The following is a 20,105-nucleotide window of genomic DNA, read 5'->3' on the forward strand; positions in this document are numbered from 1 at the left end:
TTTCCTTCCTCTTCTACTTTTTTGGGATAGTTTGAGAAGAATAGATATTAACTTATCTTTAAATGTTTGGTAGAATTCACCTGTGAAACTGTCTGATCCCGGACTTTTGTTTGTTGGGAGGTTTTGATTATCGATTGTTTTGCTGCGGGTAATCAGTCTTTTTAAATTTTCTATTTCTTCTTGATTCAGTTTTGGTAGTTTATATGTTTCTAGGAATTTATAAATTACTCCTAGGTTATCCAGTTTGCTGGCATATAATTTTTTTATAATATTCTCTTATAATCCTTTGTTCTGTGGTTTTGGCTGTTATTTTTCCTCTTCCATTTCTGATTTTATTTGAGTCCTCTCTCTCTCTCTCTCTCTCTCTCTCTCTCATGAATCTGGCTAACATTTATTAATTTTGTTGTTTTCTTCAAAGAACCAGTTCCTGGTTTCACTCATCTGTTCTATTGTTTTTTATTTCTTTTTCACTTAATTTTTCTCTAATCATTATTATTTCCTTCCTTCTATTCATTTTGGGTTTTTGTTCTTTTTCTAGCTCAGGTTGTTGGAGATTTTTCTTGCTTCCTGAGGTAGGCCTGTACTGCTTTAAACTTCTCTCTTAGAACAGCCTTTACTGCCTCCTAAAGATTTTGGACCACTGTGTTTCATTTTCATTTGTCTCTGTGTATTTTTTAATTTCCTCTTGGAAATTAAAAAAAAAAAAAAACCATTTCTTGGTTGACCCATTCATTTTTTAGTAGCATTTTATATAACCTCCATGTATTTGTGTTCTTTCCTGTTTTTTTCTTGTGGTTGATTTCTAGTTACAGAGTGTTGTGGCCAGAAAAGATGCATGAAAAAAAAAAAAAAGACTACAGTCTTTCTGAATTTGTTGAGACATGTTTTGTGGCTTAATATGTGATCTATTCCAGAGAATGTTCTATCTGCACTTGAAAAGAATGTGTATTCTGCTGTTTAGAATGAAATGTTCCAAATATACTGTTCGATCCATCTGGTCCAATGTGTCCTTCAAAGCCTCTTTTTCCTTAACATAAGATTATCCATTTGGATGATCTAACCATTGATGCAAATGGGGTTTTAAAGTCCCCTACTATTATTGTACTACTATTGATTACTTCCTTTATGTTTGTTTTTAGTTGCTTTATGTATTTGGGTGCTCCCATGTTGGGTGATAAATATTTACAACTGTTACATCTTGTTGGATTTTTCCCTTTATTATTATATAGTATCTCTGACTTTTGTTACAGTCGTTGTTCTAATGTCTATTTTGTCTGATATGAGTATTGCTTCCCTAGCTTTCTTTTCATTTTCATTCACATGATAAATGCTTTTCCATCCCTTCACTTTCAATCTGCAGCTGTCTTTAGGTCTGAAAAGAGTCTGTTGTAGGCAGTATACAGACAGGTCTTGCTTTTTTTATCCATTCAATCACCATGTATCTTCTGTTTGGAGCACAGTCCATTTTCATTCAAAACAATTATTGATGGGTAGTACTAATTGGCATTTTGTTGCATGTTTCATGTTTGTTTTAGCAGTTCCTCCTGTTCCTTTCTTCTCTTGCTCTTTTTGCTCATGATTTGCTGACTTTCTTTAGTGAAATATTTGGATTTCTTTCTATTTTTTTTTTTTTTTTGGCATATCCATCACTGGTTTTTGATTTGTGATTACCATTAGATTTACACATAACATCTTATGCATATTGCAGTCTCTATTAAGTAGATGGTTGCTTAAGTTTGAACCCACTATAAAAGCACTGAAATTTTACTCCTCTCCTCTCCACATTTTAGGTACATTGTGTCATACTTTACATCCTTTTTTGGAGTCTTTGACAGATTTTTATGGATATACTTAATTTTACTGCTTTTGTGCTTCCTGCTTTTCTTACTTCTGCTTATAGTCTTTCCTTTCCAGTCAGAGTCCCCTTTAACATTTCTTGTAAGGCTATTTTAGTGGGCATGAATTCTTTTAAATTTTTGTTTGTCTGGGAATTTCTTTATCTCTCCTATTCTGAATGATAGCCTTGCTGAATAGATCATTCTTGGTTGCAGGTCTTTTTCTTTCAGCACTTTGAATATATCATGGTTTCTGCCCTGCAAAGTTTCTTCTGAAAAAATCAGCCAGTATCCCTTGTATGTAACTGTTTTCTCTTCTGCTGCTTGCAAAATTCTCTCTTTACCATGACTTAGCCATTATAATCACTATGTGTCTTGGTGTGGACCTCCTTGGGTTGATTTTGTTGTGGGGTCTCTATGACTCCTGAATCTGGATTTCTGTTTCTTTCCCAGATTTGGGAAGTTTTCAGCTATTATGTCTTGAAATAAATTTTTTGGCCCCCTTTCTCTGTCTTCCTCTTCTGGGGTTTCTACTGTATGAACGTTATTATGATTGATGGTGTTGCTAAATTCTCTTAGTCCATTTTCATTTATTATTTTTCCCTCCTCTGTTCAGGTTGATTGCTTTCCCCTACTCTCTCCTCCAGATTGCTGATCTGTTCTTCTGCTTCTTCTAGTCTACTATTTATTCCATTTAGTGTATTTTTAATTTCAATTACTGAGTTCTTCATCTCTGATTGGTTCCTTTCTTATGTTTTTTAATCTCTTTGTTGAGGGTCTCACTGAGGTCCTCCACTCTTTTCTCAAGTCCAGTGAGTATCTTTATGACAATTACTATAAATTCTCTATCAGATATATTACTTATCTCCATTTCACTTAGCTCTCTTGTGATTTTGTCCTGTTCTTTCATTTGGGACATATTTCTCTATCTCCTATTTTGTCTAACTTTCTGTGTCTGGGGTTTTTTGTGTCTTGAAAAAGTCAGCCCATCCCCTGCTCTTGAAAGTAGTCATCTTACAAAGAGGTCCTGTAGTGCCCTTGCAGAGCAACGTCCTCTGTTCACCAGAAACAAGTGGACTTCAGTGGTCTCTCTTATGTGTGTTGTACATGCCCTACTATTGTGGCTGAGCTGTGTTTGCCTTCATTCCAGTTATCTGCAATGGCCCTCTTTGCCTGTTGTGGGCAGAGTTTAGTCCCTGTGTTGTTAGTGGGCCAGTCTGAGGCCACCATGGGCTTGAGTTGAGTCAAACCAGGTGTTTGTCAGAGACAAAGTAGCACTGAACTGCAGGGCACTTTCCCTGTGTTGTCCCCTAAACAGTTTTCATTGGCAGGCAAGGCCTTCAGTCAGACCCAGTATCTGCGACCACCCATTGCTCGTGCAACACATTGATTTTATGTTTATGCTCCCCCTGCCCAGGGCAGGAGTCACTTTGGAGTGGTGTTGGCCCCTTCTGGGACTGTTTGCACAGTGCCAGGCTTGTGGCACTACTTTGAATGGGCTATATGAGAGGGGCAGGTCCTATGGGAGAGTGCAGTTGCAGGGCTCATGGTGCCAGCAAGGTCTGCATCCATCCACTGCAGGAGGGGACCTGCAGCAACTCAGGAAACCTCCTGCCCAGGCTAGAATGGAGGGGGCATGCTCACAGAAATATGCAGGGATGGAGCATGATGTTCACAAAGTAGGTGGAGAATGTTGGTGTTGTACTAGTTTCTGCAGGTGTCTGTATGTAGGCTGTGGAGTGGGAGAGAGAAATGTCACCCATCAGCTCTTTTGTTTTTGGAACAGTCTCCAAAAGACCCCTGCCCCTCTGGCACATATTCTTCTGAGACCAGTAAATAAATCTCCTTCCCATATATCCCAGATATTTTTCAAACTGCTGCTTCTATACTGTATATCAGTGGAGAGGTTTGCTGTGCTATCTTTTTAAGGGTGGGAATTCAGTTTTCTCTTGTGCGCCGGCTCTCCCAGAGCTGGGTTCCCTTATTTTTAAATTTCCAAGTGTTAAGCCCTACTGGTTGGAAGAATTCATGGAGTTAGGCCCCTCTGGGTTTCAGAGCCGAATGTTATAGGGATTCATCTTCCCAGTGCACATCCCCATGCCTGGTTGTCTGCCATGCGGGTCTGTTTCTCTCCTCTCCCATGAACAGTTCCACAGGTCTATTTATCTTCCAACCCGTCTCTGCCTTCCCTACCCTCTTGAATGTGGCCTCTTTTTTACATTTAGCCACAGTCTGTTCTGCCAGTCTTCAGGTCATATTCTGGGTTATTATACTGATGTGGGTGTTTTCTAGCTATATCCACAAGACAAGGTGAACTTAGGATCTTCCTATTCAACCACTTTCCCCTTCTCAAACTAATTTTAAGTGAGCTACCAAAATTATTTTAAGTGTTGTTAGGGAATGACTGTAAAAATTATCTATAAATGTACATGTCTCATTAATACCAGGTAGAATAAATGAATACATAATATAGGATTAGGTGAGGTCCTAATGAATGCTTTGTAAAGTGGCAACACAGAATTCAAATAAAATTATATTAGTCCTTTATACTCCATAAAGAATCATTTGATAGAGAGATAATTTCTAATATTAACAGAAAACTGCAAGGCCACTTATGAATACTAATTTAAATCCCAGATCCAGAAAAATCAACACAAAACCTTGGTCTCCCTGCCAGACAGAAACTGCATAAATAAAAGTTAAAACAGGTCTTTGGCCTGAACACACAAGTCATGACTGAGAATTATTCAAATATACTACTAAAAGGAAATGTTTACCAGAGAATTAGGAAATTTAATCTTCAATTTGGGAAGCACTTGGACGATTTCATCAAATTCTATGAAAGTGAAGGACACTGTTGTCACCATTCCTGCTGTTTGAACACTCCAGTTCCGATCTAGAGATTCCAGGGCTCCTGAGCCATATAGTGAAAGTGTATCCCCATCCACTTCAACAAGGTGTGTATCTGTGACAGATAAACCTTGTAAAGTATTGTTGAGTCCTGAGTCCAGAGACCTGGAAAATGCAACATATAATTTTAATAAAAGTCTTATCATGAAAAGTAAACAATAGATAATAAAACCCCGTTTTGGCAAAGGTATTTGAAATTTTATATTCCTTCTTTTTTTTTTTTTTTTTGATTCAATAACTAAACCCAGAACACCAAAGATTAAATTTCAATAGGATATTGGGAAGTTTTGTATTCTTCTAGTTACACATTTTAATTAAAAAAGAGGCACATGTGAACAAAAAAAGACCAATTTAAACCCAAATTATTTATATCATTTAAAGGTAATGGATATCCTATTTAGTTTTAAAATAATCAATTTAGTATATCATGGATACCTTTTTTGGGGGGATATCTTTTCATGTTAGTACAAATATGTTTTCCTAATCTATAAAGCATTCCACTCTCTAGTAGAAAAACCCCTGCATTTTACCAAAGACTATTTCTATATTAAGAACCATATAATATAAAAATATATTTATAAACACTTGGGAAGACACATAATTACTGTTAACAATAGTATACCTCTCAGAAGATAAAGGGGTAACTTCAACTTCCTATTTTTTAAAACCTCAATGTTGTCTGACATTTTCAATTGTATACTACAATTACAAGAAGTAAAATTAATAAAAATTTCTTCTCCATTTTGAAATTAAAAATGATGAGAAATAATTCACTAATCTCTCTCTCTACATATGTATACACACACACACACATATACACAAAATCACTTCACATACTCTGCTGAAAATGATAACTGTTGATATTTCCAAAGCAGGGGCCACATTTTCTGCAAAAGGTACCCAAATGATAGCCAGAGAAGAAAAGAAATAGCTCAATCCAACTTTATTTTTCTGATTTGTGAACAGAGACATAACTATTTATTTTCCAATCTTAAAATTCAAACAGTGCTTGCTTTTGTTCTTCACGTTTTCATTCTGCTATTTTTGCTTTCTAGTGGTATTTATTTGCCCTTACTAATGTTAGTACTTTGCCTTCCTTTGTGCTCCTGTGAACTTTTATATATTCCTCCAATATATTACTTCTCTTACTACATCACAATTATATGTTTACAATTTGTCTTCTCTATCAGTGAATTCCTTGAGGCTAAAGACTAGTATTTCCTCATCTCTGGGGCCTGGTAATGGGCTTTCCACAATGTGTGTTAAATAAGTGAATTACTAAAGATCTTCAAATTTTTTATATTGTTGATATTGGAGGAGAAGACTGACAAACGATTACCTTGTTGTTTTACTACGTTTTACTGGACAATGTGCACTTCTGTCAGAGGCACCAGTTAACCTGTAACACATCTGTGTATACAATGACAAGCTGGGTAATAATAGTCAATTTGAAGTGACTATGCAACCAAGAAAATACAGAGAGTCTTTATTTTTGCCAGACTAGTGCTTAAGAAAATGATTATGTGACAGTAGTTAGACATTCAACGAGCGGTAGTATTTGAATAACCTATAATCCTATATAGGTAAAAGCTGATAACAGAAGGAAAATAAGACAGAATTAAGAGTTCCTTATATTGTACTTTGTATGATAGCTTTGTGTTGAGCTATGTAAAACACACAATCATTTCTGGAATAAGATAAAGGATCAGAGTTCTATTTCACTGCCACTGAAATAGAGAAAGCTTGCTGAAGAGTGCATACCACTGTTATAGCACTTAGCACGCTCGCTGTATGGTGATTACCTGTTTGTCTATCTCTCACCAAACACTGTGATCCTCGAGCACTCCAACTTTGTCGCATTAGTAGATCCAGCATCTAGCACAGCTCCTAGCACATGTTATGTTCAGTAAATATTTCTTGAAAGAATTAAGGAAGTGAGATAATTATGAAGTTTTTCATGACCACCTATTGAATCTTAAGAAGGGGGTTCTGAGTATAAGCTGTGGTTTGGGCAAAGGGACAGAATCAGTGATACAGATACAGTTTATAATGGTTAGCCAGGTTTTCTCAGGTGAGGCAAAGGCAAATAATGAAGAAATAAGGTCAAGAAACAAACACACGAAAACCCTAGCTAGTTGATACAGTGATGCCTACTGACCATGATACCCACCAAACCAACTTCATTTTAATGTAAAAATGATAGGGAATCAGAGCTATGAATAAATCCTTTGGAAGTGTCTTGTCTTTCTTTTTCTTCTCCATATGATATATAAACTCCAAGATAAAAGTCTTTCATCAAAAAGGGATTATTTATTTTGCATAAAGTTTTCTCAAGCAAACTATTGGGAAAATAAGTGAAATAATAAATAAGCCTAAACTCAGCAAAATAGTAATACGTTTACAAAAGAAAGCAGAAATCATCTCTAACCTTTAAAGATTTCACATGGGCATTCTGTAAAAAACAAATGGTGGGTTTTCTGGGCTATAGAAAGATTCATCTTTCCAAACAGGAAATGTAGCACCTGTTAAACAGGTCACATAATAGCTAACCCATTTCAGTTATTTTCTGAATGAGGCTTGAGTTTTGCCTCAAACTCTGGCCAATATAGAGTAGAGGAACCTGTTCTTCGGGGAAGGTATGCTCTGATTTGCATAAAAAATTACTTGGGAAGTTTACTAAAAATGTTTGTATGTTGGGGATTGTCTCTCTAGTTTTCCCTGTGTACTTGGCTGGTGTGTCCACATTTTTTTGCAGCCATACATACATACATACATATTATTTCATTTGTTCATTTATTCAGCAAACGTTTCCTGAAAGTCCATTATACACAGGGCACTGCTAAGGATTCTGGCATAGGAAACTAACTCATCTGTATTGATAAGGATATTCCATACAACAATCACATACAACGGAGTGTATCTAAACTTTTCCTCACTTTTATAGGGCTATAGTCCTAGAAATACAACTGCTCTAATCATGCTCTGCAATTAATTTAAGAAACACATGAAATATAATTAAACTGAAATGACCTCAACCTCTCTTAAACAAATAGGTTTATCTGTAGAACTTACTATGTGTCAGGCATTATGGCAGGCACTGGGGATATAAAGATAAATAAATGAAGATTTACTGGCCCTTAAAGAGGACCCAATATGAATGAAGGGTAGAGAACAAGACAAATATATATATTAATTGTAATACAATATGCTCAGTTTCATATAATGAGTATTTAAATTATATACTATGAGAATACAGAGGAAGGAACTTTTCTAGTGGGGAGAAGTCAGTTTTCAAAAGGAGGTAGTATTTGAACTGGGCCTTCAAAGAGGAACAGTAGAATATCACCAGAAGTAAAAGAAGGAAGCAAGCTTCAAGTAAGAAAAACTAAATGAAGAAAGCAATAGAAGCCTAATTACATAAAACATATTTCAGGTACGAACAATTTCAATATGGCTAAAACACTGAAACACACAGAAGAGTCATAGCTGAAGATGAAGCTGAAAAATCAGATTTTATGCTATAAAGTTGAGAAGCAGAAAAAGCAATAAAAGAGCAAAATAAAAAGGTAATGGGGCCATATTTGATGCACATTTTTAAGCACCTTCGATGTGCCATGCATGAAGCGAAGTGTTGATGCTGGTTACAAAGATGAACAAGACATTTCTTGATCCTCAAGGATCCACCTTGGAGAGATAAGTTGGCCAGCTTTGTGGAAGATGTAGCAGGGAGAGGCGGGCTGGAGAGAGATTAGTAGGAAAAGCTGTGCTATAATGTGGACTAGAGAGAGGAGGTCATGGTGGTGGAAATGGAATGGGCAAGAACACGAGACAGACCTTAGTTCAGATCCCAGATCTGCCAGTGATAAATAGAGCACTTGGGGAGCAAGCTATCTAGTTTCTTTGTAGTTTCAGTTTCTTGTACATAAATGGTGATTAAAATACATATTTTTTCAAGGTTGTTATATTCAAAACCGTATCTCATGCTCAGCTCAATATATTAGTAGTAAAAGAAGAGAACATAGATATAACATGTTTAAGAAAAAATAAAAGCAGAGCTTAGTGACTGATATTGGGGAATAAAGGAGAGGAAAGAACTGAATGTGGTTCAAGTTTTTAGAGGAGGCGACTGGACCAAGTTGTTTTCAACCCCTGTCTACTCTAAATTAACATTCTGAGAAATGTGGCATTCTTCCCTGGAGGATCTGTGTTTTAAAATTTCTTTTCCCATGAAGCCCAATACATTTCCATGTATATTTCCCACCTCAAATATTTTTAGAACAGTAGGCAGTCTGCCATCAAATGGGAATTCTCTTCAAGACCTTCACAATCAAGTGGTTAATTACAAGTACATATATTCATTTAATCAACTTGATCTTTATATAGAATGAGTCAGAAAAATATTCTATGCCTTCTTGATTAATATAGGACTCTATGAAAAGGCAGGTAATTAATTTAATGCAATAAAGTAACGAGTCCCTGAAAGCCAGGGTAAAAAAAAGAATATACTCTTAAATGCCTAGATGGAAGAAAAAGACAATATTTCAGAGGATTACAGGGTTTTTTGGTGTGTTGTTAAAAATCTTTAGGCTTTCTATAACAAGCTAGAACAGAAGGACTTAAAATATTTCGGAAGATTCTTTTCCCGATGAATAAGTGGTGCTGATTCCTATAATAAGGTATTTTATGAATTTCTATTACAACATTCATAGGTGTGGAAATTCATTTTAAGTATTATATTTTATTATGGTAGTGTTGGCTAAAGTACCACAGTCTTCATAGACAGGAAATGACCAAAAATAAACCAGCTTCACTGCATGCATCCAATGTAAGCAAAGAAAACATTACACCAAGTACTTTCCCATTTCTGGCAGGGGAAAGAAATCTGCAATATGTCATTTTACTGTAGAGCTGTCCCAAGTACAGTGAAAAGTGAAATCATTAATGGGATATACCAAAGTTTTACAGAATTTCCTCTCTTTATGTGCCCATAATTTTTTCATGGATACTTGTTTCCAGGCATTTAGTTGCACACCCATAAGCCAAAGGTCACAGACACTCTAACACAAGAATTAGCCACTTTTTTTGCATTATGAAAAACTAAAGACTATAAATGGGATTGTTGAAAATGGAAAAACTTATGTAGTATTAAAAAACAAATTGAAACCCTCAGGAAGGGACTTTGTGACCCTTTAGCTTTCTACCTTCAGAAAAAGTAAGGCTTATATCATTTTAGAAAGATGAAATTTAATTATATTTTTAAAAAGACAGAGAATATAGTAACACAACTTCTAAAATTTAAAACATTTCACTGCGTACTTTCAGATAACCTAGCACAAAAACTGAACACATGTGTTTCAAATCTCCCTCTAAAACCCCACTGAAGTAATTCTGATGCAAACCCACAAAAGCCAAGTATAACAGCTGGGGTATGGGATGGACAATCTGCTGTAAGAAGCTTCAGTAAATTTCTGTAAGCTGGAAAGTAAAGAATGCTGAAAGATGAAGAAAAACAAAGGAAGTTATCACTTGGAATATGCACTAGGGACAAGAATAAAGATGATAGCCAAACTGCCGATTAGGATTTTTGGAAAGGAAAGAACAGATATGATAGAAGACGGGAGTGGAAGTAAGACTAAATACAGGGGCTTTAATTGAAGATCTGTAAAAGGACCTTACCCCCTATTTCTCCCACTGTCAATAACACAGCCGAGTGGCACTGCAGATCAGTGGGAGAAGAAAAGAATACTCAATATGTAGCAGTAGGGCAACTGGTTATTCCTACAGGAGAAAAACTAACAAATTAGACCTCAATCTCAAACTTGAAAATCAATTCCAAGTATAATAAAAACTAAAATATGAAAAGCCAAATTTTAAATCTTTAGGAAGACAAAATAGGAGGATTTTTAATAATCTCAATGTAGTACAGGATTGTTTTTGCTTAAATACAACCCACATGGGTAAACCATAAAAAAGAAGGTATATATATTGGTATATATATATATATATATATATATGGTATCTTCAAAATACAAACGTTATTTAAGGGCAAAGACATTATGAGATTGCTTGAGGGGAAAGCAGAGAGTGAAAAGAAGGCTCAAGACTAAAATCTGAGTAACTCTACCACCTAGAAGGCTGAGGACAGAAGTACTTGAGGATATTAGAAAGATACAAGGCAAGAACAAGCTATTAGTAATATGATGTAAACTAATAAATAAAATAAAACAAAGTAAAATAATAAACTGTAAACAATGGTCCAAAAGGAAATAATAAGAATACATTAGGTCAGGCAGATAGCAGGCTTCAAGAAGGATAAATTCCATCCAATAGATAAACGAGAAGGTGCACAAATTTCTTTGTTTAATAACTAACAACAACAACAATAATAAAGGCAACTGAGACAGGCAATCTGAAATTCCAGACAAAAACAAAGTCAGACAGACAATCTGAAACTCCAGATAAAAACAAACTATGTAAGAAAAGCATGGCTCAAATGGGAAGCAAACTGAAGTGTAGTATGTTTTGAAGTGTGGTGAAGAGGGAGCTATTTGAATTTGATGCTAAGAGTATTTCCCTTGAATGGTTTAGGAAACAGAAAATGAAATATAACTATAGTATACTACTTAATGCTCAAGTAAGACAGTTACATAATCACAGAAACTTAAACACTGTTACCAGTTTTCAATTTTAGAAACTAGCAATTGACAATGTTATGGCTATAGAAAAGAAATAAATAATATTAAAATTGAAATGGGAAAGTATAGCTCATAGAATATAGCAAAATTGGGGTTCCAATCAGGGAAAATGGTAGAATAGGGAACTCTACAGGTCATTTCCTCCACAAAAGCAATAAATATGCTAGCAAAAGCTGTCAGAGTCAACTTTTTCACAACTCTGGAATCCAACAAAAAATTTATGACAACCAGAGAAATGTGTAGCAAAGAAAAAAGATGCCAAATTTCAATAAGAAAGTTCTGCACACTGTGACTTACCCTGTTAACATCCCGTATTCCCCAGCTCAGTGGTGGTTTTGAAGATGGCAGCCATTTTCTTCGTGTAGGTTCCAGAAGAGCAATACATACTTTATTCTCAAAAACTTGGGGTTGTATGTTTTGACATGTCTAGTGGTTCCCTAAAGGATCAACTAAAGAGCCTGCCTTTGTTTCAAATGCCTCAGAGCTTGCCGTAGGCAGTGGTGGCTTCTTAGGTGACGTTTGTTGAAAACATTTGAACATGAAAGTGTATTAGGTGCACCACATAAGACAAACAACAGACAGAGCAAAAAGCCTGAGGGAAAGTTGGGGGAATAAGGGCTTTGTTAAGTTCTTTCGTAAGCAGTCATCTCCAATAGATGAAAGGCAAAGACAAGGAGAATCTTGAAATAGCAAAGGAGAAGTGACAACAACAGCCAATTTCTCATCAGAAACCAGGGAGGGCAGAAGACAGCCAGATGCCATATTTATAGTGCTGAAAGAAAAAACTTGCAACCAAAAATTCTGTATCCAGCAAAGCTGCACTTTTTTGAAATGGAAAAATTAAGACATTCCCTGATAAACAAAAGCTGTGAGAGTTCATTGCTAGTACACCTGCCCTATAAGAAATGCTAACCTTATCACTTAGATTGGAATAAAAGGACACTAGAGAGTAACTCAAAGCCATATGAAGAATACTAGGAAAGGTAATTACATAGGTAAATATAAAAGCCAGTATAACTATTTTTGACTGGTAAATCTTCTTTTTCTCTATATGATTTAATAGATAAATGAATAAAATAATAATTATAAATCTATATTAAGGTATACATAATGTATAAAGATGAAATTTGCAACAATAATAACATAAACATAGTGAAACTATATAGGAGCAAAGTTTTTATATATTATTGCAACTAGTTTGGTTTAATGCAAACCTATTATTATTATTAACTTATATTATTAATTAAGATGCTAACTGTAATCCCCAGGGTAACAACTGAGACAATAGCTAAGAAGTAGATACAGTAAAAGGAATGAGAAGAGAATCACAATGGCACACTAAAAAGTCCTTGAACACAAAAAAAAGTAGTAGAGGAATTGAGGAACAAAAACTTTATATGACAGAAATCAAAGAGCAAAATGACAGAATTAAGTGCTTATTATTATTTGATAGATAAAATTCTCCAATTAAAAGGCGGTTATTAGCAGTATGGATTCAAAAACAAGACCCAACTATATGCTGTCTACAAGAATAAAAGACACAACCAGATTGAAATTGGAAGGATGGAGAAAGATATTCCATGCAAATGATAACCAAAAGAGCTAGAGTGGCTGTTAATATCAGACGAAAGAGACTTTGTGTCAAATAATGTTATAAGAGACATAGAAGGACATTTTACATTGATAAAAGAGTCAATCCATCAGGAATGTGTGACAATTATAGACATACTGCACTTAACGTCTAAAATATATAAAGCAAAAACTGACAGAATTGAAGGGAGCAACAGTTCTGCAATCATAGTTGGAGATTTTAATACCTTACTTGCAATAATAGATAGAATAACTAGACAGAAAAATCAATAAGGAAATAGAGGACTTCAAGAGCACTATAAATCAACTAGATCTAACATACATAGAAGACTCTACTCAATGACATTAGAATTTTTGTTCTTCTCAAGTGTGTGTGGAACATTCTTCAGAATAGACTCTATGTTAAGCCACAAGCAAGTCTCACATAAAACATCTCTGAAAACAATGAATAAAACTAGAAATCTATAACAGAGAGAAATCTGGAAAATTCACAAGTGTATGGAAATTAATAAACTCTTCAATAAAGAAATCACTAGGAAAACCAGAAAAATATAGCTCAGAGAAAGTTGCAATGCAAAAATGTGGGAGAAGTAAAGGTAGACTCATCTTGCGCAAGGGAACAAGAAATAGAGATTTAATTATAGTAAATTACAAAAGTTACCAATAAAAGAAAGCATAATATACAGCTAGAGATTTGGTTGAAAAGGAGTTAGCAAGATATTATTTAAACAAACAAACAAACAAACAAACAAACAAAAAACAGCAGCCATATAAGTAAAAGGAAAATCAGGTGAATATGCTATCAGAAAAATCAATGCCAAGAGATTTTCAAGATGAAGAGTGTCATCTATGTCAAATGGTGTGGAGAGTTCAAGTATAAAATAAGAACTTAAAAATTCAAGAAGTCAGTCTGGACACTCCACTAAGAGTCCCTGGTATATACACGTACAAGGTATAATCAGCTCTTTTAGAAATATTTCTATCTTTCTGATGTAAGAGATTTTACATGAATCAGACTATTGAAACTAAGCTGAAGAAATTTTCTATTACCACCAGAAGTTATTAATAATTTTGCATTAACGTTTTGCTAATAATTTGCTGTCTTTACAGTTTTACTTTTCTGGCTTCAAATATCATCTTTGTCTCCTTGATGTCATAGTTTTAAGTCATTAAAAGGATCAGACCAAGATAATGTAATGGTGTCTCCATGGCACTTTGAACTTACATCAGTTAAAAAATAAATCTTTTGCCAGAAATTGTGGATCCCTTTCCAATGATTCATTACTGTTCTCAACATCTTCTCCACTGAACCCACACATCACTTTTCCCATCTCTCCCAAACTCTTCCTTTGTTCTTCTTGCTTAAAAGGCCTTTGACTTTGTGGAACTTCTAATAAAAATTCTGAAACTCTTGGCAGTAACTACAAGGCATAACAATTTTCACTAACAGATACTTCCTCTTTCTTTTGGAACTGAATGCTTGCTTTGAGACCATAAAAGTGAAGACTCTATAAGTTTAAATTATTTTAGAGGGTCACAGAATTTTTGGCCATAAGCTGCCTAAAAAGTTCAAAGTGTTGAGAAGATCATATTAACTACAATCCATACCTATCAGAGATCGTTTTGCCAGGTAAAAGTGCCAATTAATAAACAAAGACACTTCTGCACTCACTGTAGCTGTCAACCCTAGTAAGACATGAACAGTGAATGGCCCTGTAACAAGAGCATAGAATGAATGACTTAGGCTGGAAGGACAGAAGGCCGATGACTGCTGAATACACTGGCCCCAGGTTCTACACCCAGCTCTACCATCACTAACTTCAATATCTACAATAACAGCTTCAAATGATCTCTCTCTGATGACTCTTACTTCTACTCTTCTCTAACAACCCACACCAGCCACAATAATGGCCTCCAAATTGCTCTTAGATGCGTTCCACCTTCAAAATCTTTAACTCCCAAAACTTAACTCTGATCATAAGTACCCACTATTTCAACTCACTCCTTCATATGCTTCTCGTCTTCAACTTCATTTAGACTTCCAGTTTCAGAAATACTAAATTTTCTCATTTGTTGGCAGCCTTCTATTTTTTTAACTTTTTTTATTTTTTATAAACATATATTTTTATCCCCAGGGGTACAGGTCTGTGAAACGCCAGGTTTACACAGTTCACAGCACTTACCATAGCACATAACCTCCCCAATGTCCATAACCCCACCCCCCTTCTCCCAACTCCCCTCCCCCCAGCAACCCTCAGTTTGTTTTGTGAGATTAAGAGTCACTTATGGTTTGTCTCCCTCCCAATCCCATCTTGTTTCATTTATTCTTCTCCTGACCCCTTAACCCCCCATGGTGCATCTCCACTTCCTCATATCAGGGAGATCATATGATAGTTGTCCTTCTTTGATTGACTTATTTTGCTAAGCATGATACCCTCTAGTTTTATCCACGTCCTCGCAAATGGCAAGATTTCATTTCTTTTGATGGCAGCCTTCTATTTTTTAATACTTTAAAATTCTAGCATAGACCATATGACCCATCATATCTTTCTTTTATCATTTTAGTTGAATTTTTAATTCTTTACCTTTGATCCTTTTCCTCCTTACTCTTTAACAAACATAGAGCTTCTCTACTGTTATACCTACTCTGTGCTCCTGGAATATCATTCAACAATTATGACTATAGTTGCTGCAATTTCATGGTCTCTAACCTCATTTAGTTCCTCAGAATTTTCCTTCAATCTTTCAACACTTCCCTAATTAGCTCCCTCTGGATATCAAACAAGACTTGAAAAAATGGAGATATACCATGGTTTTTAAAGTGATGATTTATTATCTTAAGAATGTCAATACTTCTGAAATGAATAACTTAAATGTCATTTAGATATAATTCTTAGCATTTCCATTTAATTAAATAATTATTCACTGAAGTATAATTAACGCAGAATGTTGTATCAGTAGATGAAATGATTTTAAAGGTCATATGGAAGAACAAGTGTGTGAGAATTAAAACTTTGAATAATGAAAGCAGATTTCCCCTACATAGATATTAAGACTTACTATGAAACCACTATAATCAAGCAGTTTCGGTATTGTCATTAAAATGGATAAATAGATTAGTGAAATGGAATAGAAAGTCCAGAAATGGGGTTGCCTGGGTGACTCAGTTTGTTGAGCATCCAGCTCTTAATTTCAGCTCGGGTCATGATATCGAGGTTCTGAAATTGAGTCCTGCATCCAGCTCTGTGCTTCGCATAAAGTCTGCTTGAGATTCTCCCTCTCCCTCTGCCCCTCCCACTCATGCTCTCTCTCTCTCTCCAATAAATAAATCCTTAAAAAATACTCTAGAATCTATCCAAATATTTATAGGAATGTAATTTAAGATGAAAATGACATTCTCATTAAAAAAGAGAATACTTTAAGTAAAAATGCTATTACCAAATTGAACTGAAATAAAATCAAGTTAGACTCTTACCTAACACTATGTATAAAAATAAAGTTGATGTAGAAAGCATGAACTTTTAAAACCTTATTAAAATTTTAGAATATAATGTATAAAATTATTTGGATAAGATTGGATGTAAGAAAACTTCTTAAGGAAGATAGGAAAAATGTTTTTTAGAAAAAGCAGTCAGAAACTGACTTGTATAGTATTTCATAAATCTAAAGCTCAGAGCTTAAAGTTTTAACTTTTTAAAGTGTTATAGTTCTGACCACGTAAAATGATATTAAATAAAGCTCTAGGGCAATATAAGAATAATATATATATTTGTTATATAAATTATCACTTAATTAAAATTTCTCTTCTTTTAACTTTATTTTGCTAGCTCAAGAGCTAGAAGAAGCTAGAAGAAAGAGCTGAGAAGTTTGACATGTGGATACAATACCCAAGTGAGCTGAAGGAAGTACACTGATCAATATAAATTAATCCTATAATGAAAATTTTTGAAGTGTATTTGTCTAAATATATGTCACATTCTTTAACTCCAAGAGAACTTCCAAATTATTAGTGTAATGCCTCATTATTTTCTTCATGACATTCTTTAAATATGAAAAGTTTAAAAACTATGATCTGAAAACTTGAAAGAAAAGCTACATTTAGTATGAAGTGTGCTTCAGAATTTGGTTAAGGTCATTAGATAATGGAGTTTCATCAAATGAAACAAAACTGAAATGCATTCTATCTTTGATTTTTAGATTTTGTTTTAAATTATATAAATATATAAATTAATATGTTTTTAAAATTATAAACTATACATTTTTAAGCTTTATCTCTCTCATTTTCTTGATTCCAATATGCTTTCTTAAGAGGAAGAGAAAGATGTAAAATCTTCATAGTGTACTCAGATTTTCTCATAAACCAGGGGCTATAGATTATGCGACACATACGTTGTAGAAGAGGCTGTGAGCCACTGGCATAGATAGATAGTATAGAGTCCAGCTAGAGTAATTATTTAAATTTTATGCCAAAATTGCTTAATTACTACGAGTTAGGAATAAAGTTTTGTGCTGGCTGCTGGGGACATGAAAGAGAGCAAGACAATCAAGAAACAGAATCAGGATTCTTTTCCTCTTCAAGCTTACACTCCAGTGGGGAAGACAGATATGAAACTAATTATCCACTAGTTATTTAAGTATGGCTATGGTAAGTGCTGAGAAGGGGAAGTCCACAGTACTGAGAGATAAGAGGTATTTGATCTAGCCGATCTAGCCAAGTCTGCAAGAGGTAGTTGGGGAAGGCTTTTCAGAGGATGTGAGGCTTAACTTTGAGACCTTCGGACTGGCATCAGCTAGGGCAGGGGAGGAAAGTAGCGGCAGGGACAAGATGACTGTTTGCAGGAGAAAGGCTCTGAGGTAGGGAGTAACTGACCTGCAAGCCACTGATGCAGCATGGCAACAGTGGCTGATGGGATGGGATGAAATAGATCCTCCTAGGCTACGTTAAATAATCTAGATATTTTTTTTTCTCTGAAAAATAGGAAACCATGGAAGGGTGTTTTAATTAGGGGTCAATTTATATTTCCAGCGTTTCTGTCTTCACTTTTAAATTTAAACTTCTAATCTCAGAAGGTTTTCTTAAGAAAACTATTTCTAAATAATTGTATGTGAAATGGTTTCCCATTTCTGCTCCAAATTCGGTTCTCCGAAGACACTAGTACCTGGAAAGAATACCATTGCATACCCTGTTTCCTCTGGAAATGCGGAGACGGTGCTTCCATGGAGCTGAGAGGGGTCCTGAGGAGAGTCAGAAACTTTTCTATCTTGATTTGGAGCAATATTGGGTATTCGATTCTGTTGCAAGTCCCACTTTCGAGCTACGTTGTTAATTGTTAACCTTTTCTTCTCCTATGAAAAAGTTCAGTGTGACAAGAATTATATAATGCAATTTTTGTAGCAGGATGGTATCCCTGAAGCCTGTTGTTTATACCACTTAGACTTTTAAAAGGCGTATATTCCTTAAAAGCAGCTACAAATAGGTACTCTAAAATACAAGTGGCCTTTATTTACCCTGTGCATTCAAACACCTTAACAGTGGTCTATCACACTTAAAGAGAAAAATTCACACACAAACAATGATTATTCTCATTGAAAAAATGAAAATTCACTATCTAAAAGTTTGACAGAAATTCTCACACCTGTTATCTAAGATTTTAATTTGAAAGAAATTTATATGCCTTTGTGTTTAAACATAGCAAGAAGAAAACTAATAATATTTTAATTTTCCTACCCAATAATTCAGACTAGTATGATGGAATAATCTTGGTTGAGAGGTGGGGAGAAGAAGAGGGATTGATCCATGTTCCACGCTTCACAGCATGAATTACAAGGTCTGAAAACTAAAATTACATACAGACTACTAAAAGAAATTGTACTAGGTTGAAATATTTCTAGGCAACTAGTAGCATCCCAGATGAATACCAAAGAAGTTAATTTATTACATGCAATGGGTGCCTTGGGATAGTGTTTTTCAGACTTTAGTGTGCCTCAAATTACCTGGAGAACTTATGAAAACACCAGTTGCTAGTTCTCACCCCATCCTGATTTATTGTGTTTGAGGTGGAGCTTGAGAATTTACATTTCTTTTTTTTTTTTCTCAATCATCAATTACCAGCTATTTTTAAAAATTCTTTTTTAATTTTTAAAATTTATTTTCAGTATAATAGTATTCATTGTTTTTGCACCACACCCAGTGCTCCATGCAATCCATGCCCTCTCCAATACCCACCATCTGGTTCCTCCCACCTCCTGCCCCTTAAAAACCCTCAGATTGTTTTTCAGAGTCCATAGTCTCTCATGGATTTCTAAAAGCTCCCAGCTGTTAAGGCTACTGCTCCTTGGACCTCGCTGTGAGAACCACTGACAGGGTGCTGGGGCTCCATTCTCTCACAGAAACTTGTTGAGAAAAGCAGATGAAGAGTACTGAAAGAAAATGTACAAGGTTGAAATGTTTCTGCTCAGCTTATATAAATTGATAAGGAAAATAATCAATAATCTGGCAAAGTGTCCATTATTAAGAGTTAACATCTTTAAATGGCATGTCAGTGTGGTCACAGTGCTGAGGATAAACATCTTCCCTTCCCTCTGTACTGAGAGCACCCATTCAATGACAGATCAGCTGTGTGATACTGACCCCTCCACACCTACTGCCTCGGGAATCAGGGAGGGCTGTTAGGAAAATTCTTTGCCCGTTTCTTCAGTGCATTTATACATGGAGAATAAATTTTTAGTTCCATTTCTCTGCCTATATTTGGATAACCTAAAATTCTAGCAAGGAAAAATTGCATTGGGTAGGAATGAAAAGTGACGACAAAGCTTAATTAAAACTAAAATTTTTTTAAAGTTCTGTGTTTAAAACTGTTTTTAGCATGGATTCCTTTTCTATTGCTTACTTGTTATTTCAAATTTCTCTATATCGTTACATGGGTTATACTTAATATGCATATACTTCTGAGACTTTTGGACATTTTATGTAGATCTTCCTTATCTAAAGCAAGTAGAATCTGCTATTTTACTGTAAGAAATTTTTCTCCCAAATCTACACTAAAGAACATCTAACCTTAAGGAACTCTATTTT

At 35.0% G+C, this 20,105-nt stretch overlaps 1 protein-coding gene across 4 annotated transcripts in view; it reads right to left on the minus strand.

The window, feature by feature from the left end:
- LRRC49 (leucine rich repeat containing 49) overlaps nucleotides 1–20,105 on the minus strand; it is a 160,380-nt gene that overhangs the window by 27,282 nt on the left and 112,993 nt on the right. For all 4 annotated transcript variants that reach the window (XM_082733857.1, XM_082733856.1, XM_082733858.1 and 1 more), the window contains 2 exons: nucleotides 18,213–18,376; nucleotides 4,613–4,850 (listed from right to left, as the gene is read on the minus strand). In XM_082733857.1, the coding sequence (XP_082589983.1) occupies nucleotides 4,613–4,850; nucleotides 18,213–18,376 (402 nt within the window). The remainder of the gene's footprint in view (nucleotides 1–4,612; nucleotides 4,851–18,212; nucleotides 18,377–20,105) is intronic.

This window comes from Mustela nivalis, assembly GCF_964662115.1.
Source record: "Mustela nivalis genome assembly, chromosome: 6".
Classification (NCBI taxonomy): Eukaryota; Metazoa; Chordata; class Mammalia; order Carnivora; family Mustelidae; genus Mustela; species Mustela nivalis.